At 38.5% G+C, this 20,092-nt stretch overlaps 1 protein-coding gene across 4 annotated transcripts in view; it reads left to right on the plus strand.

Moving 5' to 3' along the window:
• PACSIN2 (protein kinase C and casein kinase substrate in neurons 2) overlaps positions 1–20,092 on the plus strand; it is a 53,571-nt gene that overhangs the window by 23,163 nt on the left and 10,316 nt on the right. For all 4 annotated transcript variants that reach the window (XM_068190626.1, XM_068190629.1, XM_068190630.1 and 1 more), the window contains exons 2-6: positions 4,312–4,422; positions 15,271–15,427; positions 16,160–16,395; positions 17,063–17,218; positions 18,262–18,437. In XM_068190626.1, the coding sequence (XP_068046727.1) occupies positions 4,363–4,422; positions 15,271–15,427; positions 16,160–16,395; positions 17,063–17,218; positions 18,262–18,437 (785 nt within the window). In that variant the 5' untranslated portion in view covers positions 4,312–4,362. The remainder of the gene's footprint in view (positions 1–4,311; positions 4,423–15,270; positions 15,428–16,159; positions 16,396–17,062; positions 17,219–18,261; positions 18,438–20,092) is intronic.

The following is a 20,092-nucleotide window of genomic DNA, read 5'->3' on the forward strand; positions in this document are numbered from 1 at the left end:
TAGACTGTCTCTCTCAGCTTGCATCTGTAGAGTCCTTGGAGACAATGCATGGCAGCACCATTTGGTTTTCTAAATATGGATTAATTTTTTGTTTTCTTCTGTATCTCATCTTGAGGATAGTTAATCACTGGAATAGGTTGCACAGAGAAGTTGTGCCATCTCCATCTCTGGTGGTTCCCAAGATCCATCTGTGTAAAAGCCCTGAGCAACCGGAGCTGATCATGCTTGGAAGGTTGTGTCACTGTGATTCTGAGATGTTTCTCGTTTGTCGACCAGTTTTTCACCTAGGCCCACAGTTAGTGATTGCCATGCTTTAAAGGAGCCTCTTGTCCATGGGACTGTAATTAGATTTTTTTTAATGCCATCTTTTTGAGTACAGTGAAATACATTTTCAAAATAAACATAATCTTCCAAAAGAAATCAGAATGTGAAAATCTCACTTTAAACAGCCCTACCTGTTTCACAGTAAGAGTTTATCAAAGTTATTTGTTATTAAAAGCCTGAAGGGGTTTAACTGAAGGATTTCATTAAAAGCTTTTCCTCATCTTCCTGTTGAAAAATGAATGCTTTAAGAGAAATTTTGAGATTCACTGGATTATTTTAGCCTCTTAATAGTCTGCATTTGCACAGGAAAAAAAAACCCAACAATTATTTCAACACGAACAAAGCAAGGAATTTTGCAAATTGCTTTCAAATTAATACCAAAACCAACTTCTTGTGAACAGAGGCAGCATCTTGTGTTCAGCTGCTTTTGCATGCAGTATCTGAAAGTCTGCTTGCTCATTATTAGTTAATATTTTCTAAAACTCTTGTGTGTTGAGCCCTCAGGATGTTTATAGCACTTGTTTTCACACAGTGGGGCACTAGCAGTGAGGAAGAAATTCAAGGTCTGTAGCATAAAGCATGCCTAGAATGTTCCCTAAGAGGAAGCTTAAAAAAAAAAAAAAAGGCACATTTATTTATTAAGGTCTGTTTCCTTGTGGCAAAGATCAATGTATCCTAATTTACAAGAATTGCTTAAAAGTCAGGGCCAAGAAACTGGAGCCTTGTTTGTTTGCATCATTTCCTTAGCTGTTACAGTATGTACTGTTTAGGATGGAGTTACTTTCTGCACTTGGACTTTGTGGTTTATTTTTAGTCTATATAAGCTCTCGTGGCTAAAGTGTGCTTGTGACAAAAGGCAGCAGGGGCTCTGAACTGGTAAGGCTTTCTCCGGGCTGCTTTTTTTGGTGGCTGCAGCACTTGGGCCACTGTTAGCTTAGCAGTTGGGGGACAAGAAAAAAGTCTAAAGAGATGTGCCTGGAGTTGTGGAATGAGAAAAAAAGAGTGGATGAAGCCAAACTGTTGTGGGAATATAGGAAGTGGCTGTGGGCACTGTGCTTTCCTATGGAGTTCTTGGTTCTGCTGCAGTCCGGCTGACGAAAGAACCGCCAGCTCTGTGAGATGCAGGTGATCACTTGTGGAGAATCTGTGCAGAACTCATCTTTCTTGTTGTATCCATCTAAATTTTCTAGATTTTACGTGACATCTGTAGTTGTTCATAGGTTTTCTTTTATAGTAAAATGGCAGACCCTGCAAAACAAAAAAAAAATAAGAAAAAGAAAAGTGCGATGAACCTTACTTGTGAAACCTCTGCAAATTCACTTGGAGGATGGGAGGACCAAACCCTGACAAAAAATGTGCTAAAGGCCTGGCTTCTGTAATAATTCTGTTTTGTGAGGGTAGCATGACTCACACCACTTAATGTTCCTATCTCAGTATACAGTTTATTTTTAAGTAAGGGTGTAAAAACAGTGCTTTTCTGTACCAGTTGTTGCTATGACTTCACAATGTTTCCCTAAATACGCTTGCTCATACTTTCTCACAGCATAGTATTTGGCACATTAAAACCTTAATTCCATCACTATTTCCTGAGTGCTGATCATTTTAATGCTTCTATGGAAAAAAAGGATAACTCCATGTATTATGTAGTTCTAGTTGAGCAGGAATAAGAGGTTTTTTTAAAAAAAACCCAGTCACCACAACCTGTTCCTTCATTTAAGAAAATGTTCCTGTGTTTGAGCTTTTTCAATCTTTCCATGTAACTTTTAGAGTAAATTTGCAGCAATGATATAGTTTAAGCTATTTTGTAAAAGGTAAGTGGACATTGTATTATTACTAAAGAACACTTTCATTGTCTTTTTTTATCTGTAATTGGAGGGAAAAAATACTGCTACTGTGGCTTGGGAGAGTGGAATGGGTGACTGGATGGGATGGGCTGAAACTTTCCTCTTAAGTTTATACTTCAGAGTTTCTTTTTCCAAGTTGCTGAGCTCTGCAGCTGTCTGCCAGATCTCTTCCAAATGGCAGTGAGCACTTTGGTTGAAAGATCTTGGTGTAGAGGCGAAAAGCTGCCCTAACCCTTCCTGACAACCTTTGGAACCTCATTCGTGCCTTGTTCTGCATGGTATGCCTGGCTGTTTAATTTTAAATTACTCTTATGAATTGGTCCAGCTAGCTGCAAGCTTACTGCAGTTTGGTTTCCTCCTTATACTGCTTTATAGCTGTCTAAAAAAGGATGTGGAAAAATACACTAGTGTTATCACAGATGTCATCTTTGCTTACATGAATGTATTCTAAAAATTGTAAGGGACAAAATTTATCTGGAAAGAACACATTCCATGTAAAGGTGTGCTGTTAGAAAAACTGACAATTGCATAGTGTTTAAACTTTTCCGTCTTGGCTCAGTGAAAGCACAAGTGGAAAAGCTTTTTTTTTTTTGGTAACTACTAATAACATAATTTGAAGATTGTTACACTAATATATAAAAATAATTTGCTTCCATATGACTTTCCTTTCTAGTTTGCCATTTTGTAGAGCCCTTCATATATTTTGGCTGTCTTTTAAAAATAGAATTCTAACAATGAATGTTCCTGTTGTGGTTTTTAGTTTCATATTCGGCATTAAGGTTATGTAAGCTTTTTTGTGAATTGCATTACATAAATGAATTGGATGAAAAACTGATAAGGAGAAACGTCTTCCCAGCCAGAGTAATTTTGTATGTTTGTGATGCAACTGTCCAAAGAACTATTTTGTTTCAGTAGCTGGGTTTTGTTATGAACAAGTGCCTACTCTTATGGCATGGTTATTTTTGGTGTATCCCAGAAATGCTAATTTAGTGTTGAATTCTCCTTGCCTGAGAGACTTTCAGTGCTGTTTCTCTCAGCAGCTTGTCATAACCACTGGGTAGCAAGGTCAGGTTTGGAGATGTTTTCAGCCCCCTTTTGAAGGGGCCATGGTACTTTAAGGGAAGTGAGATTGACGAGGCATTAAAAAGAGTGGGAGCTTCAACTTACAGTCTGCTGATAAAAGTATTCATCCCACAAGGGGTGGTAAAATCTGTTTACCTGTATGTATCTCTGGTGGTAGTTAGAGATAAACTTGGCAGGAGACATCCAAACAAGGGAACCTGGTGAAATACCTGCAGAGATCAGACAGCGTTTTCTGTGTGTGTGTGTTTTGGGAGGCAGCTGTTTCCTTTCCTACGTCTTGGTCCCCAGCCCACAAACTGCATTTATGGACGCAAGGGCCAGGATTTTTGTCTCAGTAATGTTTTTGATGTTAATCTTACATGTTAGCTTCGGGTAACCCTAACTTTTTCATATCCAGTGATTCATAAAGTCATCTGCTCCCATGAGGATAGATTATATTTTTCTCCCTTGTAGCTGTGTCTATAAATGTGAAAATGCCTGAATTGTTAAAGTAATGACTTATTTCTAATAAAGCTCCGAATTTGGAGCTGATGGGTTTTCAGTTGGTTTGTTTTGTTGAAATAGAACAATGACAAGAACACATTTCTTTTTTCTTTAAATCAACAAAGTTTGGCCTTAAATATTTCTGGTGGGTTTCATTGTATAACAGATTTCCAGGGTAAAAGGAATAGGGATCAGTGCAGGTTATTGTTGCAGAGGCAAAGGTCAGCTAATTCTCATGGGAATGCTTTGAACGTGGAGTAGTTAATGAGTAAGCATCTTGCTGCTCCATCTTTTCTTTTGGGTGGGATAGGAAATTTTATCATTAAATGTACTCAAGAGTCCAGTGAAATGTGATAAAAGCAGATGCATTGAGCAGCTGCTTTCTGGACAACCAATGTCATGATAAGAGCCACAAACTGTGTAGTAGAAGTTTTCTGTTCCCAAATGCCGTGTTTGTTTTTATTTGGCATCTCTAGATATTGAAATATTGAAGGAAGCTGCTTAACATAATTTTTTCATAACTTCAGAACTCTACTTCATTAATAATGCTCATAATTTGTTTTTTCTTTTTTTACAGATTCTGAAGGTGTTTAAGCTCTGAATACTTACAAGCTCTTCTTACATAACAATGTCTGGCTCATATGATGATTCTGTTGGAGTAGAAGTTTCTAGTGATAGCTTCTGGGAGGTAATCCAAACATTCTGTTCAATACTTTGATTTTATTTTTTACTTGTATTGTAGAAAATCTGATTTCTGTGCACTGTAAATTGTGGAGAGAGCTGCAATACAAGGCACATTGGTTATTGTGATCTGCAGAAATAGCCTTCAGGGTAGAAATTGCCTCTTGGATTTTGACCTATTTCTGTTGAGGGCTCTAATGGGCACAAACTTGAGGATCATCCAGTTGGGTAGGGTATGGAATTCAGAAGTGAACCTTTGTGTCAAGGAAGGCCATGTGTGAGTAACTTTTCAAATGATCAGTGTTAAATCTGAAGTAACTGTTCCAAGCTATTGTAAGTGTACATAAATTACAAAAGTACTGTGTGGATGTACTGCCTGTCTCCTGTTTGTATCTAGATATAAGTATAAACTTTTTTGAGACGAGTTATTATTATCTCAGTTATTATTATCTCAGTATACATACAGAAAGATAATATAAAGTACTTTGTAATATCAGCAATTTGTGCTGCCCCTATCTGACAGAGACTTTCAGATGCTGTGATAATTTAAGCTCAAAAGAAAGGAAAATTCATAAAGCAGAAATACTTTTACAAAAGCAAGTCTTTGAGTAAAAAGAAAGGTTTGGTAGTGTCAATACTGACACATTTGGAGGTAAGTACACTGTCCAAATTGGCTGTACTCAGTAGGACAAACTTCTGCCATTTGAGAGGGAGGTCTTTTGAGTTTAATTATAGCAAATATGAAAATAGCTTGGGGGAGCCTGTCTGAATTTACTGGAGACCTATGTTAGCTTGATTTTGGTGACCTCATGTTGTACTTCCTTTGAAATGCAAGCTTTTCTAGACCACTAAAATGTGCTCTTTGTGGTGACAGCATATTACATTTTGATGAAGATCTCCCATGCTTTTCAATATATTTTGTAAAAGACCTAATGCTAGTGAGCTTTTGGTTGAATAGATAGGTACAGTCTTTTGAGGAGACGTATTTACTTTGATGTTAAATATTTCTGTCTTATTTATAAAGAAGTTCTAAAATCACTGTATGCTAAGCTTTGACCCCGTTTGTTGTAGGGGCTTGCTCTGTAGGATGGCGGCAGACAGGCTGTGGGACCATTTCATGTATAACCACAAAGATTGTTCTTGTTAAAATGAGACTTGGAAAATCATGGCAATCAGGTGAAATTCCAGGTGACAGGAAAGAGTGAAACACTGTACCTGTCTTTAAAAGGGGTAGAAAGGAAAACCCTGAGAACTGCTGCCCTTGCAGGTGTCTCTCAGCTGGCTGTGATCCTGAGCAATCTGAGCTATCACACCTGCTTTGGACAGGGGATTGGGCTACCTGATCTCCAGAGGGTCCTTCCAACCTCAGTTTTACCGTGTGGTTTGTTTTATGCTGAGGCAACTTCCAGTGCAGGCTTCCTTGCTAGAAGTGTTTCAAAATAAAACGAGGAGGCAGACAGGAAAAAAGGAATTCTGGAGGGGTATTTTGATGTGTGTTGGGATATTTTGATGTGTGTTGTGCATCATATACTTGGCAACAGAACATGATTTCTGGCTGGCTGTTCTGTACCAAGCTGTTGTCTTCAATCAAATAATCATGTCTGGAAGCATAAAAGCTGAGTGAATGAGAATGAAATTTTCTGTAAACTAGGATGATTATGTTTGGACAAATTTGAACTCAAAGAATTAAATCCAATAAAGGATGATCAGAAATGGCAATTACCTTAAATGAGGGCCTTCATGAAGATTTGTTTAAATGTATTTGATGCTTATTGTAGGTGGCTTATTTGTGTTTGTGCTATTGGTGACTTAGTTTACATCATTTTGTAAACACTACTACTTAAGTCTGTTTCCTTGGACTTGTCTGTATTCATTCCAAAAGGTCAGGACTGCAGGCTGTTTCATAAGCAATGTGAGTAGACTAATGTATAATGCATGAGCATACCTTTCTTTATCCTTGGATAAGGAAATGTTAGACTTCTTTATAACAATCAGTTGATTTCCTTATAGGTTTTTCTGTGCTTTCTCTTTTTTGATGTATAACCACAAAAATTGTTCTTGTTAAAATGAGACTTGGAAAGCCATGGCAATCAGGTGAAATTCCAGGTGGCAGGAAAGAGTGAAACATTGTACCTGTCTTTAGAAGGGGTAGGAAAGAGGATTCTGGGAACTACTGATGTCAAACTCACCTCTGTGCCTGGGAAGATCATAGGACAGACTCCCCTAGAAGCTCTGATAAGGCACAGGGAGGGTAGGGAGGTGATTTCAGACAACCAAGAGCAAATCTTGCATGACCCACCTTGTGGCCTTTTCAGTGGAGCAGCTCCATCAGTGGGCAAAAGAAAGGGTACAGGTGTCATTTATGGGGATTGCTGTAAAGCCTTTGACGTGGTCCCCCAAAACAGCCTTCTCTCCAAATTGGCAGCCATGGATTCTATGGGTGGATTGCTGGATTAAAAAGCAACACTGGGTGGTTGCATCCAGAGGGAAGCAGTCAGTGGCAAAGAATCCCAGTGGACATTGGTTACAAGTGGTGTCCCTCAGGGGTCCATACTGGGACCAGAGTTATTAAATATCTTCATTAACGGCATGGAGGGATCGAGGGCACCCTCAGCAGCTTTCAGCTCTGCAGGTGACACCAAGCTGAGGGTGCAGTGACGATCCAGAGGCACCTGGACAAGCTCGAGCAGCGGCCCATGGTATCTAATGAGGTTTAACCAAACCAAGTGCTGGTGCTGCCCCTGTCTTGGGCACATCCCTGTGTGTGATGGATCCAGGCTGGGGATGAGCGGAGGGAGCAGCCCTGGCAGAAGGACTTGGGGGTGCTGTGGGTGAGAGCTGGCCCTGCCCCAACCCAGAACCCCCCTGTGCTGGGCTGCACCCAGAGCCCCAGGGCAGCAGGGCAGGGGGGATTCTGCCCCTCTGCCCCGCTCTGCTGAGACCCCCTTCCCTGCAGGGCTGCATCCAGCCCTGGGCCCAGCACAGGAAGGACAGGGAGCTGCAGGAGCCAGAGCAGGGACACCAAGGGGATCAGAGGGATGGAGCAGCTCTGCTGGGAGGAAAGGCTGAGGGAATTGGGATTGCTCAGCCTGGAGAGGAGAAGGCTTTGGGGTGACCTCATTGTGGCCTTGCAGTGCCTGAAGGGAGCCCACAGGAAAGATGGAGAGAGACTCTGGACAAGGGCCTGGAGTGACAGGACAAGGGGGAATGGCTTCACACTGAGAGAGAGCAGGGTTAGATTGGATATCAGGAAGAAATTGTTCCCTGTGAGGGTGCTGAGGCCCTGGCACAGGTTGCCAAGAGAATCTGTGGCTGCCCCATCCCTGGCAGTGTTCCAGGCCAGGTTGGATGGGGCTGTGAGCAACCTGGGATAGTGGAAGGTGTCCCTGCCCATGGCAGGGGTTTGGAACTGGATGATCTTTAACATCCCTTCCAACCCAAGCCAGTCCATAATACTTCTGGTTTGGAGTCATCTATCCAAACTAAATTTGACTACTATGTAGTCTAAAACCCATCCTTTTTAATATGTTCTGAATTGGTTAGTTTGTTTCTGAAGACTGCAACGTTGAATTCTGGTCTTAATCTTTCTCAAAAGTGTTAAACAGCTTTAATCAGTGTCGTGTTTTGTTTGATTTGATTAGAAAAGATGTAGTGCCTCTGGAATGCCAGCTGAGAGCTTCATACCTCAGGTCACAGGAAGTAAAGAACTCCTCATCAGTTTGGAAGTTGTTTTGTTACTACAGATATTGACATTTATACTCTTGTCAGAGGTTTTTCAAGATTTTTGGCACAGTAAGTTTTTTCTTTGTTTTTAAAATCAGCTTGCAGTTTGTTAAAATCCCCCTTGATATGTGTTCCTGCCACAGCTGAAAGCAGTGAATGTATTTGAACTTGCCTGTGGCACTGAAGTGTCAGTCGGGCAGGGTGAGCTTTCAAGTTTGTTCCCTTGCCCTCCAAAATAGCTCAGATTGATTTACCTTTGAACTGTGCTGCTAAGCCCATCTTTTTCTTAAAGGCATTTAGGAAGGAGTGAAGTGGCTGGCTGTGGGTCCTAGCTGAAAAACTGTCGAAGCTGTTTTTTGCTCACTGTATATCCATTGAAACTAAAACACTTTTAGTTGTTGAAAGTTGGTTGTTCTGTTGAGCTGATGGAACTGTACCTAATAAAACGTTGATAAGTGAACTTCAAAGCTTTTGCCATTGCTCTTGACAGAAATTTCATTGGCTTTAGGACATGAAACACTTTGTTCTCCATCAGTTTGCTGACTCTAGAAGGCTTTGGTTTCTTTTGGAACTGTCACTGCCTTTGCTATGGTTTCTTACTAAAAATTGTGAATCTGGAGTGTGTAGTTGCCTGGTGATAGATTTACTGCTCTAACCTTGTCTGGTTGCATATGCTCAGACTGTCCATGGAGCAGTTCAATGCAGGTTACTTCATCTGTTAAGCTTTTTTTATTAAGTTATTTCAATACTGTTCATGGAAATTTCCAGTTCTGGCACTGAGAATTAAGTTCAGTGCTGGAAATACAATACAAATAGTAACTTTTCTCCTCTAAAGGTTAGTAATTTTTTATTACAGCACAGATACAGTTATCAGGTTCTGATTTGTGGTTGGGAAATTGCTATCTTGTTGAAAGGGAATTGGAGAAGTTGCTGTTTGAGCTTGTGTTCATGGTGATGGCTTACTGTAGATCTGGCAGTCAAAAAATGTGGGTAGGTCAAGGCTTAGGCAGGGATATCTTGTATCAGAGCAGCTGATATGAGTGAAAAAAACCAGGCTTTCAGAATTATGCGTTTGTTAAGCATGCCAAAGAAATAGCAGCAGCTTTCATAATTAAATTGAAGTGTTTTTTTTTTTGTCTTGGGTAAACCCAAGATACTACTTTAAGGCTTTTTGTCTTCTAGCAGGATGACAAATCCTTTTCAGTAGAACAAATCCTTTTCTTTTCCTCTAATTTCTTTAGGTGTTTAGTCAATAAAAGTACTTTAGGAGTCAGAGAATTTCATATGTATTTTAATATAGCTTGCTTAGAGAACAAAGAATTGCAAAATAGTAAGAAAGACTTTCTGAAGGGCAATTCCCACAATAGCACTGAAGGATTTCATCAAAGTTTCAGTTGTAGTAGTGTCTTAAATTACCTAAGAGATGGAAATTTCACTCTCCTAATTAATTTTTCTGTCAAGCCTCAATGTACCTTGATCTGTCTGGTTAAGCTCAGAGACTGAGGAATCTTGTTGATATGCTCCAAGAAGGGATCCCTTCCTCTGTGTTACTCAGCGGACAAGGATGATGTGCTCTGGCTAATCAAAGGTTGCTGCTGATAGCCTGAAGCAGGGAGGCAGCAGGTTTTCCAAGGGAAAGTGGAAAACATATAGTTTGAAAGCCTTCCTATTTCTTTCTCATCTATCATATGGAGTTTAAGCATTTGCATGACTGCTGTAAATGCATCACAATCATTTAGGGCACTTTCTGCATCCAAAAATAGACCGTGGCAAAACTGGTTAGTTCCAACATTATGTTGCTTTAGTTAAACATGAGAAGTAGGCATGAGACCTATTAGCCTTGTCCTACTGGAGTAGTATTGGAATGTCTGTGAAAGAATTTGGTATATTAATAATTAACAAAATGCACCATGAAGTTTGCTTTCTGTTTGTTAAGCTCCAGCCTTATGCTGTTAATCACTATCAGGGATATATTAAAAGAAAAATGCCTTGGGCAAGACGAGACCAATGCTCTTGTTCAGTAACATACCTGTGAAGGTGAGAAAGCCAATGAGTGAGTGTTCCTAGAGATCAAAGTGGAAGTGTACGCATATCTTGTATGGTAAGACATCAAAAGGAGCAGCTACCCTGCCTGTGGAGGCACTTCTTTTAAATGAGCCCTAGGTCCCTCAGAGACTCTGTGCTTCCTTATCTCCCTGACTTTCTGCTAACATCAGCAACATGGAGCCCATTTATTGCAGGGGTGTTTCAAACACCTACTTAGCCAAACAGAAATAGTCACTGAACAGCTGCTAAACCTGCAGCTGGGATTATTTTAGCCCTGTGAGTGATTCCCTTGGAGGACAGGACCTGGTGTGCATTCTGAAGTGCTGAACACAGGGCTTTTGTTGCATTCTGAAGGATTTGCTGAGAATCCATTAGCAATATAAGACTTTCAACCTCTCAAAGTGGAAGTTGATCCCCTGTATAGTATGGATGAATTAAATTTGGCCTCTGTTTGCATTGCCATTGTCCCCTGCCCCCTCCTAACCACATTAAAAAAAACCAACAAAACAAACCACTAAAAAACCCCTACCCAAAACATAAACCCCAACCAACCAAATTAAGGCCCAAATGCAACACTCTGGATAAAAAATATCTGGGCTCTGCAACAGTAGATTCCTGTCACATAGCTGGTTTTTAAATCTCCTCCTAACTTTGAGCAATGGAATATTTTTCACTTATATTGCCAGAGTTTGCTTTACTGGTGTATTTGGCTTAAGATTTTGTGTGTTTAAGAGCTTCCTCAGGATTTTTCTTGTAACCAGGGGTGAATTTATATGTATAAACTTAAACTTACAGCTAGTTCTCATAGGTACTTGGACTGTATGTGCTAATTATGCACTAAGATAATTATTTTTATTTATAAAAACCACACAGTGGTTGTAGATGTTAATGCTGGTTGAAATGTTTGGAAACTTCCCGTTTGACGTAGCTGGAAAGAAATTTTACTCATGGTTAAATGGAATGCTGGAAATAGTGTGTGTCCCTGTGTTGGCCATTGGTATGTGTGGGTTTGACTATGAACCTTTAAAGCTTATTACTCTGTTTCATGCCTAGGAGTATTTGTCCCTAAAAATACCTTGTTGGCTTTCTTTTGAATGGTTCTAGTTCATAAAGGCTGATTTGTTATGAATAAGCTCTGCAAGCTTGGAAAAAGAGTTGACATCAAATCTATCTTCAGGCATTTGAAACTCCTGAAGTATTTGTGGTATAATGTTTGTGGTGGTATGCTGAAATTACCTAACAGGAGTTTAGCAATAGCTGAATGTTTGCCACCTTCTGTGCTGCTAACAAATGTAAATATTCTTCTTTTTTCTCTCAGTGTACCAGAAAAACCTGCAAGGTGTGTTTAACACTCTAGGCTTTTGTGCTGCTCTATGAATTTGCTTTAAAATAAAAAAAAAGAGTCTAACAGTTGAGGTGAAGGGGCCTACATAATTCTGACTCTCCCTTTGTGTTTAGTGCTGTGAAATTGTAGAATAATGAGGTTGTAAATTCTTAGATAAATTCCCACTAAAGATCCTATCAGTGGCAGTGCTTGGCTCCCTTGGGAAAAGGCATGCTGCCTGCACTGCCAACTAAAGGTGATCAATGCCTCATCACAGGGTGCCTCTGTGGTTTTCTCTGGACGTTTCAGATTCCCTAAATCTTAGATTTGGCAGAGGATTTGAGGTGACATTGCTGTGCTCATGCTTGAGAGAAAGTTATAAAATCACAATGAATGCTTTATTGGTTAAGCTAAATGGAGACCTGACAGCATCTATAGTGCCTGTAAGGGATAAATGGAGCAAAAGAGGATCAACTGAGATTTATTAGTAGCAAAACTCAGTAATTTTTGCAGTGAAAAAGGGTTAATACTGATGTTTAATTCAAATTAGAACAGGTAGAGAGAGTGACACAAAACTATGAATCACAATTTTCCCAGAATGAACTGATTGCATCAAAAAAATGACTATTATAATGGTATTTTTAAGAAATAAACTCTTGGTTATTTCCTTTTAAAGTGTTTCTGACAACTAAGGGTAAACAGCAACTGAATTTGATATCATGTAATAAACTATCTCTTTCAGATGGATGTAGTGTTGATGCTAAAATGAAAGTGGGCTATAATTTTTAAATATATTTTTTCCTACTTGAAATGGTAAGAAAGTTTGTAGTCTTACCATTTACTTTTCTGAAACAAATATTTTATGAGTAGGACATGAAGACTTAGAACTTCATGTCTTAACTTCATTTATGTCTTACTTGTCTGTTGTCTGTTTAGTGAGAAAAAGTGCAATGCTCAAAATGATGAGGAAATTATTCCAGCTAGCAAAATCATGTATGTTCATGTACTGTACAGGGCTAATTGAGAAATCTGAAAATTGCCAGGCATTATGTAAAATGGATCTGACTGAAACAAAGAAGCACAAGATTTTTTTGCTTGTGTTGTTCCTGGTCAGTTGCTACAAATAAAAGAATTCTTCATTTTTAATTTGCTCAAATATTTATGGAGGGGAAGGGGGAAGTCTTGCAGAATGTTTGCCATTTACCTCAGAAATTGAAGAAAAGTCTTGAATAAACAATGTATAAGATCATGTTTTTCAGAGTTCGGGCTGTCTTGAGTGTGTTTCTAGGTTTTCCATTTATTGTTTTAACTTTTTTACAGTTGTTTTAGTAGTTCCTTGACAACCTAAAGACTGAAATTCTTTTCCCCTTACTTGGCTCTGTGGCCTAAGGACCTTACGTCCTACAGTGACAAGCTGCACATTCCACATCTCTAAAATGTGTCATTGCAGTGTCCCAAACTTAAAATGCAATTTTTAAAAGAAACCACTAGGTTTTCAAAATGTTACATGCCAAGTTATATAACTAATGTTCTCTGTCATAGAACACAATAAAAATTCTGTATTTCCAAAATTCTAGCATTCCTCGTAGGACAAATTTCAGTGTAAAAGGCTTTGTTTGCAATACCAGGTTATTTTCTAGTATTGTAGGCCTGGTTCCTCTTTATGCTGATTCTAAACTGTGATGCTGAGTTCCTTCAGTCCTGTGAGGAGGAGGTGGGTGAATTATCTGTGGTGTGCATGCAGCTCTTTAAAGGTAAAGGTGCCCTTATGTGATAACAGTGAATGGTCACAGGTAAGCTCCGTTCAGTTCTCTGAAATTTGGCAACTGCTAGATGTTACCATGAGGTTAGAGGTTGCTCAGAATGAAAAGATTAAATATACCACAAGGCAGCCAGCTCTCATACCATTCAATATTACCATATAAAATGCTAATTTAATAGTGAGAATTTATGAAAGGAAATGTTCGTGCTACAGACATAAATCCCTGGGCACATAACTGGAGACACAAATTGATGCTAATATAAGGCTTCAGTAGTTGTGCCAAGCTAACATAACCTGCTTTGAAAGTCTGCTTGACTGTGAACCTACAGCTGGAGTAATTTGGAGCAGATGAATGATTTGTCTTTCATTACAAAGACTGTAGATATTCTTGGAGGTATTTAATTTCCTTAACACTTGGATTATGTATGTATAACTCCCTACTGCTCCATTTCCATTTCTCCTGAAAATAGAAGGTTTTTTTCATGCTTTCTTGGTAGTAGATGCAATCAGTTACCATGGATGGATTGACTCTGGTAGCTTCTTATCTTCAGTTATATTGTGGCTTGTGTTTGAATGGGCAGGGGGTGTGTGTATGCATTTGTTTACTTGATTTAGACAAATCAGTGACTGCTAACTAATGCCTTACTTAGATGCTAACTAAATTCCTTTGATCTGTTGAAATGGATCTAGTTCAAACTAAAAAACATGCTCAGATGAATTCTTTGAAGCCACTAAGAGAAATGGTTTTGTCATGTCATTGATGGTTTTGATTTTATTTTTTTTCCCAGATTTAATGAGAAGACCTAGCATATGTCTGTGTTTATCAGTATAGTCATTTATTCCTCCAGCACTGAGTATAGAGGTTTTTTTCCCCTTTTAAGAGTATACCATTTTTCTCAAGCAAATGGCTTGCATGTGCATCTGCTGACAAAATTCTGAATAAATATGGACCTAAAAGTTGGATGTTTTTCTCTGTCAGATGTGAAGCAGATATGATTCAAATGTAAAAATGACTAACGTGCTTTGAGTATTTGAATATTTAATCTACTGCCTTGCTACTAATCTTTGTTTTTCAGTCAGGTGGTCTGGGCAGATACTAAACTGGCTGTGATATTTAATAGGCTGTGCAAGTTCTCTTAACAGAGTTCTTAGGTCATGTTTAATGTTTACAAAAGCCAGCCTGAGTGACCTTGAATTCAGTGGAAATGTTACTCTGCGAGCAGTGCAAGGCTTTTTTCCCTTTCAGACATTTGGGTTTGTTATTCCATGCTGCTGTGTGCAAAAGAGTGAAAGGGGGTGTTAATTATATGATGGATGTTCATTATATAGTGTGCATCTTGCTCCATGTCCTCATTTTATTATAGCTTGTACATTGAGCAACTGTGGGGTCTTTTTTTTCTTTAGTATTTACATTTCTAAGTATGGTAAATCCACGTCATTGCTGTCACTATCTTCCCACATTAAATTCTAGAGTATAATTTGGAAATAATTGCTATCTGGTTTTTCAGCAGTGACTGCATTCTTAAAAACCATTATTATGGTTGATAGAGATGTTGCAGTGCTCCTTTGCATGTCTCTGCAGTTTTATTAATCCTGAAAGATTAAACTCAGCATAAAATTAAGGTATTAGGTACTTGATAATAAATATTGAAGAATACTCTATTATTTATCTTAATTTTCTCCACTATCTAGAACATTACCAAGAAATAATAATGCAGAACAATTGTGGTGACTGCCCATAATTACATTGCAGACTTAATAAAATATAATAAAACTTTAACTTTTAAAATTAACAACTTTCTTTTATAGGGGAACTTGTAGTCTTTGTTGCATTGTTGCGGTTAGGTTTTACGATTAATTGATTTACGATGAATGAACCTGATTCCATAATTATTTCCTGCTGTATTATCTTACTCTTCGTTTACAGTATTTCTGTTAATTAGAGATTTGTCTTGTTTTCAGAGCTTTCAAGCAGAAATTAAGTCTGTGTCTCTTGGTAGGTTGGAAATTACAAGAGGACAGTAAAACGAATTGATGATGGCCACAGACTTTGCAATGATCTTATGAATTGTATTCATGAGCGGGCACGGATAGAGAAGGTCTATGCTCAGCAGCTCACAGAATGGGCTAAAAGGTGGAAGCAGCTTGTGGAGAAAGGTAATGCTGAGTTTGAACTCTGACAGCTTTCTCAAATGGAAAAAAATGTTTCTGTATATCTTTGTTTTGGTAAGTAGAAAGTAAAAATAATGTATGCTTCAGCCTATAATGGAGTTTTTGCAAGAGGCTCAGTAATGGGACAAATGACCAAGCTTTTTTTGATAAAAACCCACCCAAGCAAAGCCCTGCTCTTTTGCAAGTTCACTTGCTTCTTGCTGAAGCAGACTAGTCTTGCCTCCAGTACCAAATTATGTTCTAGAGAACTATCTGTTTCTAGATAATTACCAGTACAGTTTGAAAAGGGCTTCTGAATAACAAGGGGGCAGTGACTGTGGAGGAAAGACTGGTAATTAAAGACCTAGGCATTGCTCTAATGGAAGGCTAAGGCTGATGCTGTTTAACATATTCTGCAATAGTTTATCCTTCCATGGTTATTTACCCTTCAAAAAGTATGTTGAGAAACTGAAGGCAGTTCAAAGGGGAGCTCACATGTAGATACTGAGAATTGTGGTACAGGGGTAAGGACTCCAGACTAAATGAATATTATTTTTTCTGGCTTAAAAGTTTGTAATACTCTACATTTCTATGAAAAGAAATTGTTCCCTTTTCTAGGTTTGCATCAACATTGCTGTTTACAAGTGAATATAAGTCAATAGTTTCAGGTAGTTTTTTGGGAATATAAGTTCCATGTGGGTGATGGTTACTGAGAATGACACTTTTTGTTGTGTTTAGGCCCACAGTATGGAACAGTAGAAAGGGCTTGGTGTGCTTTTATGTCAGAAGCTGAAAAAGTGAGTGAACTACATCTAGAAGTAAAAGGTTCACTGATGAATGAAGATTTTGAAAAAATCAAGAACTGGCAGAAGGAAGCCTTTCATAAGCAAATGATGGGAGGATTTAAGGAAACCAAAGAAGCAGAAGATGGATTTAGGAAAGCTCAGAAACCCTGGGCAAAAAAGCTGAAAGAGGTACAGCAGTAGATTATGTATTAGATATCCTGTGTTAAAATATACTAATGTTTCAAATCTCTATAAGGGAGTAAACTCCCTATTCTTTCTGCTGGACCCTCCTTTCTCTTAAAGATCTCTTGCTTTCTGTCCTCTTCTGAAAATAAGTATTTTTCTCTTGGTCTCTCCTAATCTTGGTGAGTTCAGTAAAAATCGGGGAAAAAACGAAATTTAAGCTATCATTTTAACAGTATCTTATTTCATGCAATTGAAAGTTGCTCAAATAAATGAGGGAAAATGTGTTTGTGGGTTTTCCTCCCTCTCATATAACATTATTCTTAAATAACAGGTTGGTAGAAGAAGGGGGAGCAGGTGAACATGGGCGTGATTGAGAAGTGTTTACTTGGGGACTTTCTGTAAACCTTTTGTTGAGTCTGTTCAACACTTCTCTAAGCTGTATGAGTGACATTTCTTGTGTGGTGAAAGAATGCTCCAATAATTTCCTTACATCGATTCTTATGCATTGTTCATTCTTTGGCCTAAATGAAAACAATTTCCCCCTCTCCCCCAAAAAAGAAAAATCATCCTGAAAACGAAACCTGACTGTTTCTTTATTGCCACATGATTTTATGGCTTTTATGGTTGCTTTAGACTGTTCCAGATGCAAAGACTCAAATCTCTTTTGTAGGTGGAAGCTGCAAAGAAAGCTTACCATGCTGCCTGCAAGGAGGAGAAGCTGGCTATATCCAGAGAAACAAACAGCAAAGCTGATCCAGCACTGAATCCTGAACAACTCAAGAAATTACAAGACAAAGTGGAGAGAAGCAAACAAGATGTACTAAAGGTATTACTGAATGTTTTTTGACCTATAGCTTGTGTATATTTAAGCTTTTTTTTCCTCCTGAATGTACTGTGAACACCAGGTCACATAGCTCTCTGCCAGTTCTGTACCAAAGTTTAGTTTTCTCCCAAGAATGTATTCTTGCCAGATTTTTCTCCTCTGAAAATTAGTAATGTATGGCCTCTGTTTCATTTAAGTACTTTCAGCAGGGAGCTAAGCACAATAAGCCAGCAAACTTCTAGAACAGAGATCTACTTATTTACTAGTGAGCGCTGAGCTATTTCACTTGATAATCTGAGAGACAGATGCCTAAAGCTTGCTGACAGCTACGTATGTCATCATTCTTGACTGCAGAATGCCTTTTTTAAAAAATGAAGCTGATATAATCCACTTAAATAAATGCTGTTCTGTTGCACAGCTTGCTTCATCTCTTCAGTGGGCTGCTTCTGAGATGGCTTTTAATATGTGATTCCTCAAGGATGTCTTTTTCCTTTGAGAATGCTTTTCTGGGATCTGGAACGTTATGTTCCATCAGTTGGGATCTTTTGTTTCCTGCCTGTGGACTACTACTGTAAATTAGTGCAGAGTCTGAGGTTGTATCTGTTAGCTGAGCTCACAGTGTATGCTATTTATGTTCACAAGGATGTACACAATGTTTGGGGTTTTGGTCATAACTCACAGTGCACTATGTAAATTACTACAGAAGAAAAGACGGCACTTTAAAAGATCTCTAAATACCTTCAGTAACTTGAAAGACTTCCTGCTCTTTATTCTGTAACTCCTTTGGTTTTTATATTTAGAGTTACATTAGCATTTGTCATGGTTTCTGTTAAAAAGCCAGAGAAGAGGCTTGGAGGTTTATTGTAGCTGTTTCTGCAGTTTACTTAGATAATTCTCATTGTGCCTAAAGATGGGTACAGTGGTCATGAAAAGAGTTTGCAGCTTTACAACTTGTGGTCTAAACCTCAGCTGTTACTGCATTGATAGGTCTGTATTGCAGGGCACCAATAAAATATATTGCTAACAGTTTGGTTTTGTACCCCCAGACAAAAGAAAAGTATGAAAAGTCACTGAAAGAATTAGATAATGCTACTCCTCAGTATATGGAGAACATGGAGCAGGTGTTTGAGCAGTGCCAGCAGTTTGAGGAAAAGCGGCTGCGTTTCTTCCGGGAAGTGTTACTGGAAGTCCAGAAGCACCTTGACTTGTCCAACGTTGCAAGGTAAAACTGTAAGACTACAAAATTCATGCTGAATATACTTTCCTGTGCAAAGTAATAAGTGCTTCAAGTTGATCGGAGTTTGATTGCTTTCTCATGTGTTGCTTCAGTTTGAAAGTGTAAGTGAAAGAGATTAATTCTTTCTTTTGTCTAAAATAAGATTAGCACCTATCTCTAACATTTGCCAGAACCAAAAAACCTTCATGCTTTCGGTATTTTATAATCAAATATGTTCCAGTTAGAAGGGATTCAGCACTTAGAATCAAAAAATGCTGGATCCAAGACTGGGAAAAGAAGGTCTTGCTGTATTATGTGTCTTGCATGTTTATTAGAGAACAAAGTGGAATTTATTAGTGTAGGACAGCATGAAATTTGTAGTCAATATATTTATTGTTAAAATATTAGAGCTCACTAATGAATTACCTTGATCTGGGGATGAATTTAAGATCCATAAGTTAACCACTGCTGAACTCTTGTCCACCTTAATTTCAAAGTCCGCTCTTTATACTGTCATATGTATCAAGCACGTCTTGTATTTTGTTCTTTCTGCCTGAGCCCTCACTGTAGTCCAAGAAAGCTAAACTTTTGCTAGGGAGCTCCAGACACAGGAATACTTGCAGGGAGTGCTGCAACCATGGTGGTATTTTACTTCTCACTTCTAATAGCAGAGGTCATGTGCACTCTGCTTAGCACTTCAAGTGCAAGGAGAAAAGGAAGAACTGAATTTGGTTTTAACCTGAGCAATCTCCCAAACTGGTTTGCTATGCTGTCACACAAATGTTAATGCTGGCATGAGGAAAGAGAGTGGCACAGAGGCAAGAACAAAAACAGAGCAAGCAATAGATAAGGGCAAAACCACTTATTTTGGCATCATTACCATTTTGGGTGGCTTCAAAGTTCATATGGAACTGCAGTGGGAGATAGGTTCTTTTTACTCTCAGAGTAGATAGATGGTAGAATTGCTGCCCATTTGATTCAGTTTCATCGGGTTAAATGAAACTACAAATCAGAAATAAATGAGAAATAGTTGACCGAATGGACAAGGCTGGGGGCAGACCACAGAAAATGACCAAGTGGAGAGGCAGTGATTTCCTTTTAAGATACTTAGAATTCCAGGAGTGGTCATAATAAGCATCAAACAAAGAACAGAACTATTAGGGTGAAACTAGAGAAAAAGCAGCTGTAACTGTTTATCTGTTTCCTTATCCGTGGCTATCTTTGCCTCTTTTAGCACAGAGATAAAAGGTGTAGAATTAGTCATTAAAAAGTTTACTTTTTAACTGTAATGATGCTAAAGAGCACAGTCCAGAAAATAGCCTGCTATGTTCTCTAGAGATGTAGAGCTAAAGTTTATTGTTGATTTAACTGATGGCTGGTAATGATGTATTCCCTTTCTCATAATACATGCCTCTTTATTGCTTGAATACATTGCAATGACTGCTGATGTAGGAGAAAACCCATACTGTGTGTATGTTAAAGCAGTCAAGTATTGTATAGAAATTGAGAAATGTGGAAGTGTATTTTGAGAAAGTTTGACTCCTCGACAATGTAGCACTAATGAATTCTAATTCTAAATTTTGTGTGATTTGGTCTGGAAGGATTTTCACAAATACTCTACCTTGAGTATAATAGCAGCTTAACTGTATATAAAATAAAAG

The sequence above is a fragment of the Anomalospiza imberbis genome, chromosome 5 (assembly GCF_031753505.1).
Source record: "Anomalospiza imberbis isolate Cuckoo-Finch-1a 21T00152 chromosome 5, ASM3175350v1, whole genome shotgun sequence".
NCBI classification, from domain to species: Eukaryota; Metazoa; Chordata; class Aves; order Passeriformes; family Viduidae; genus Anomalospiza; species Anomalospiza imberbis.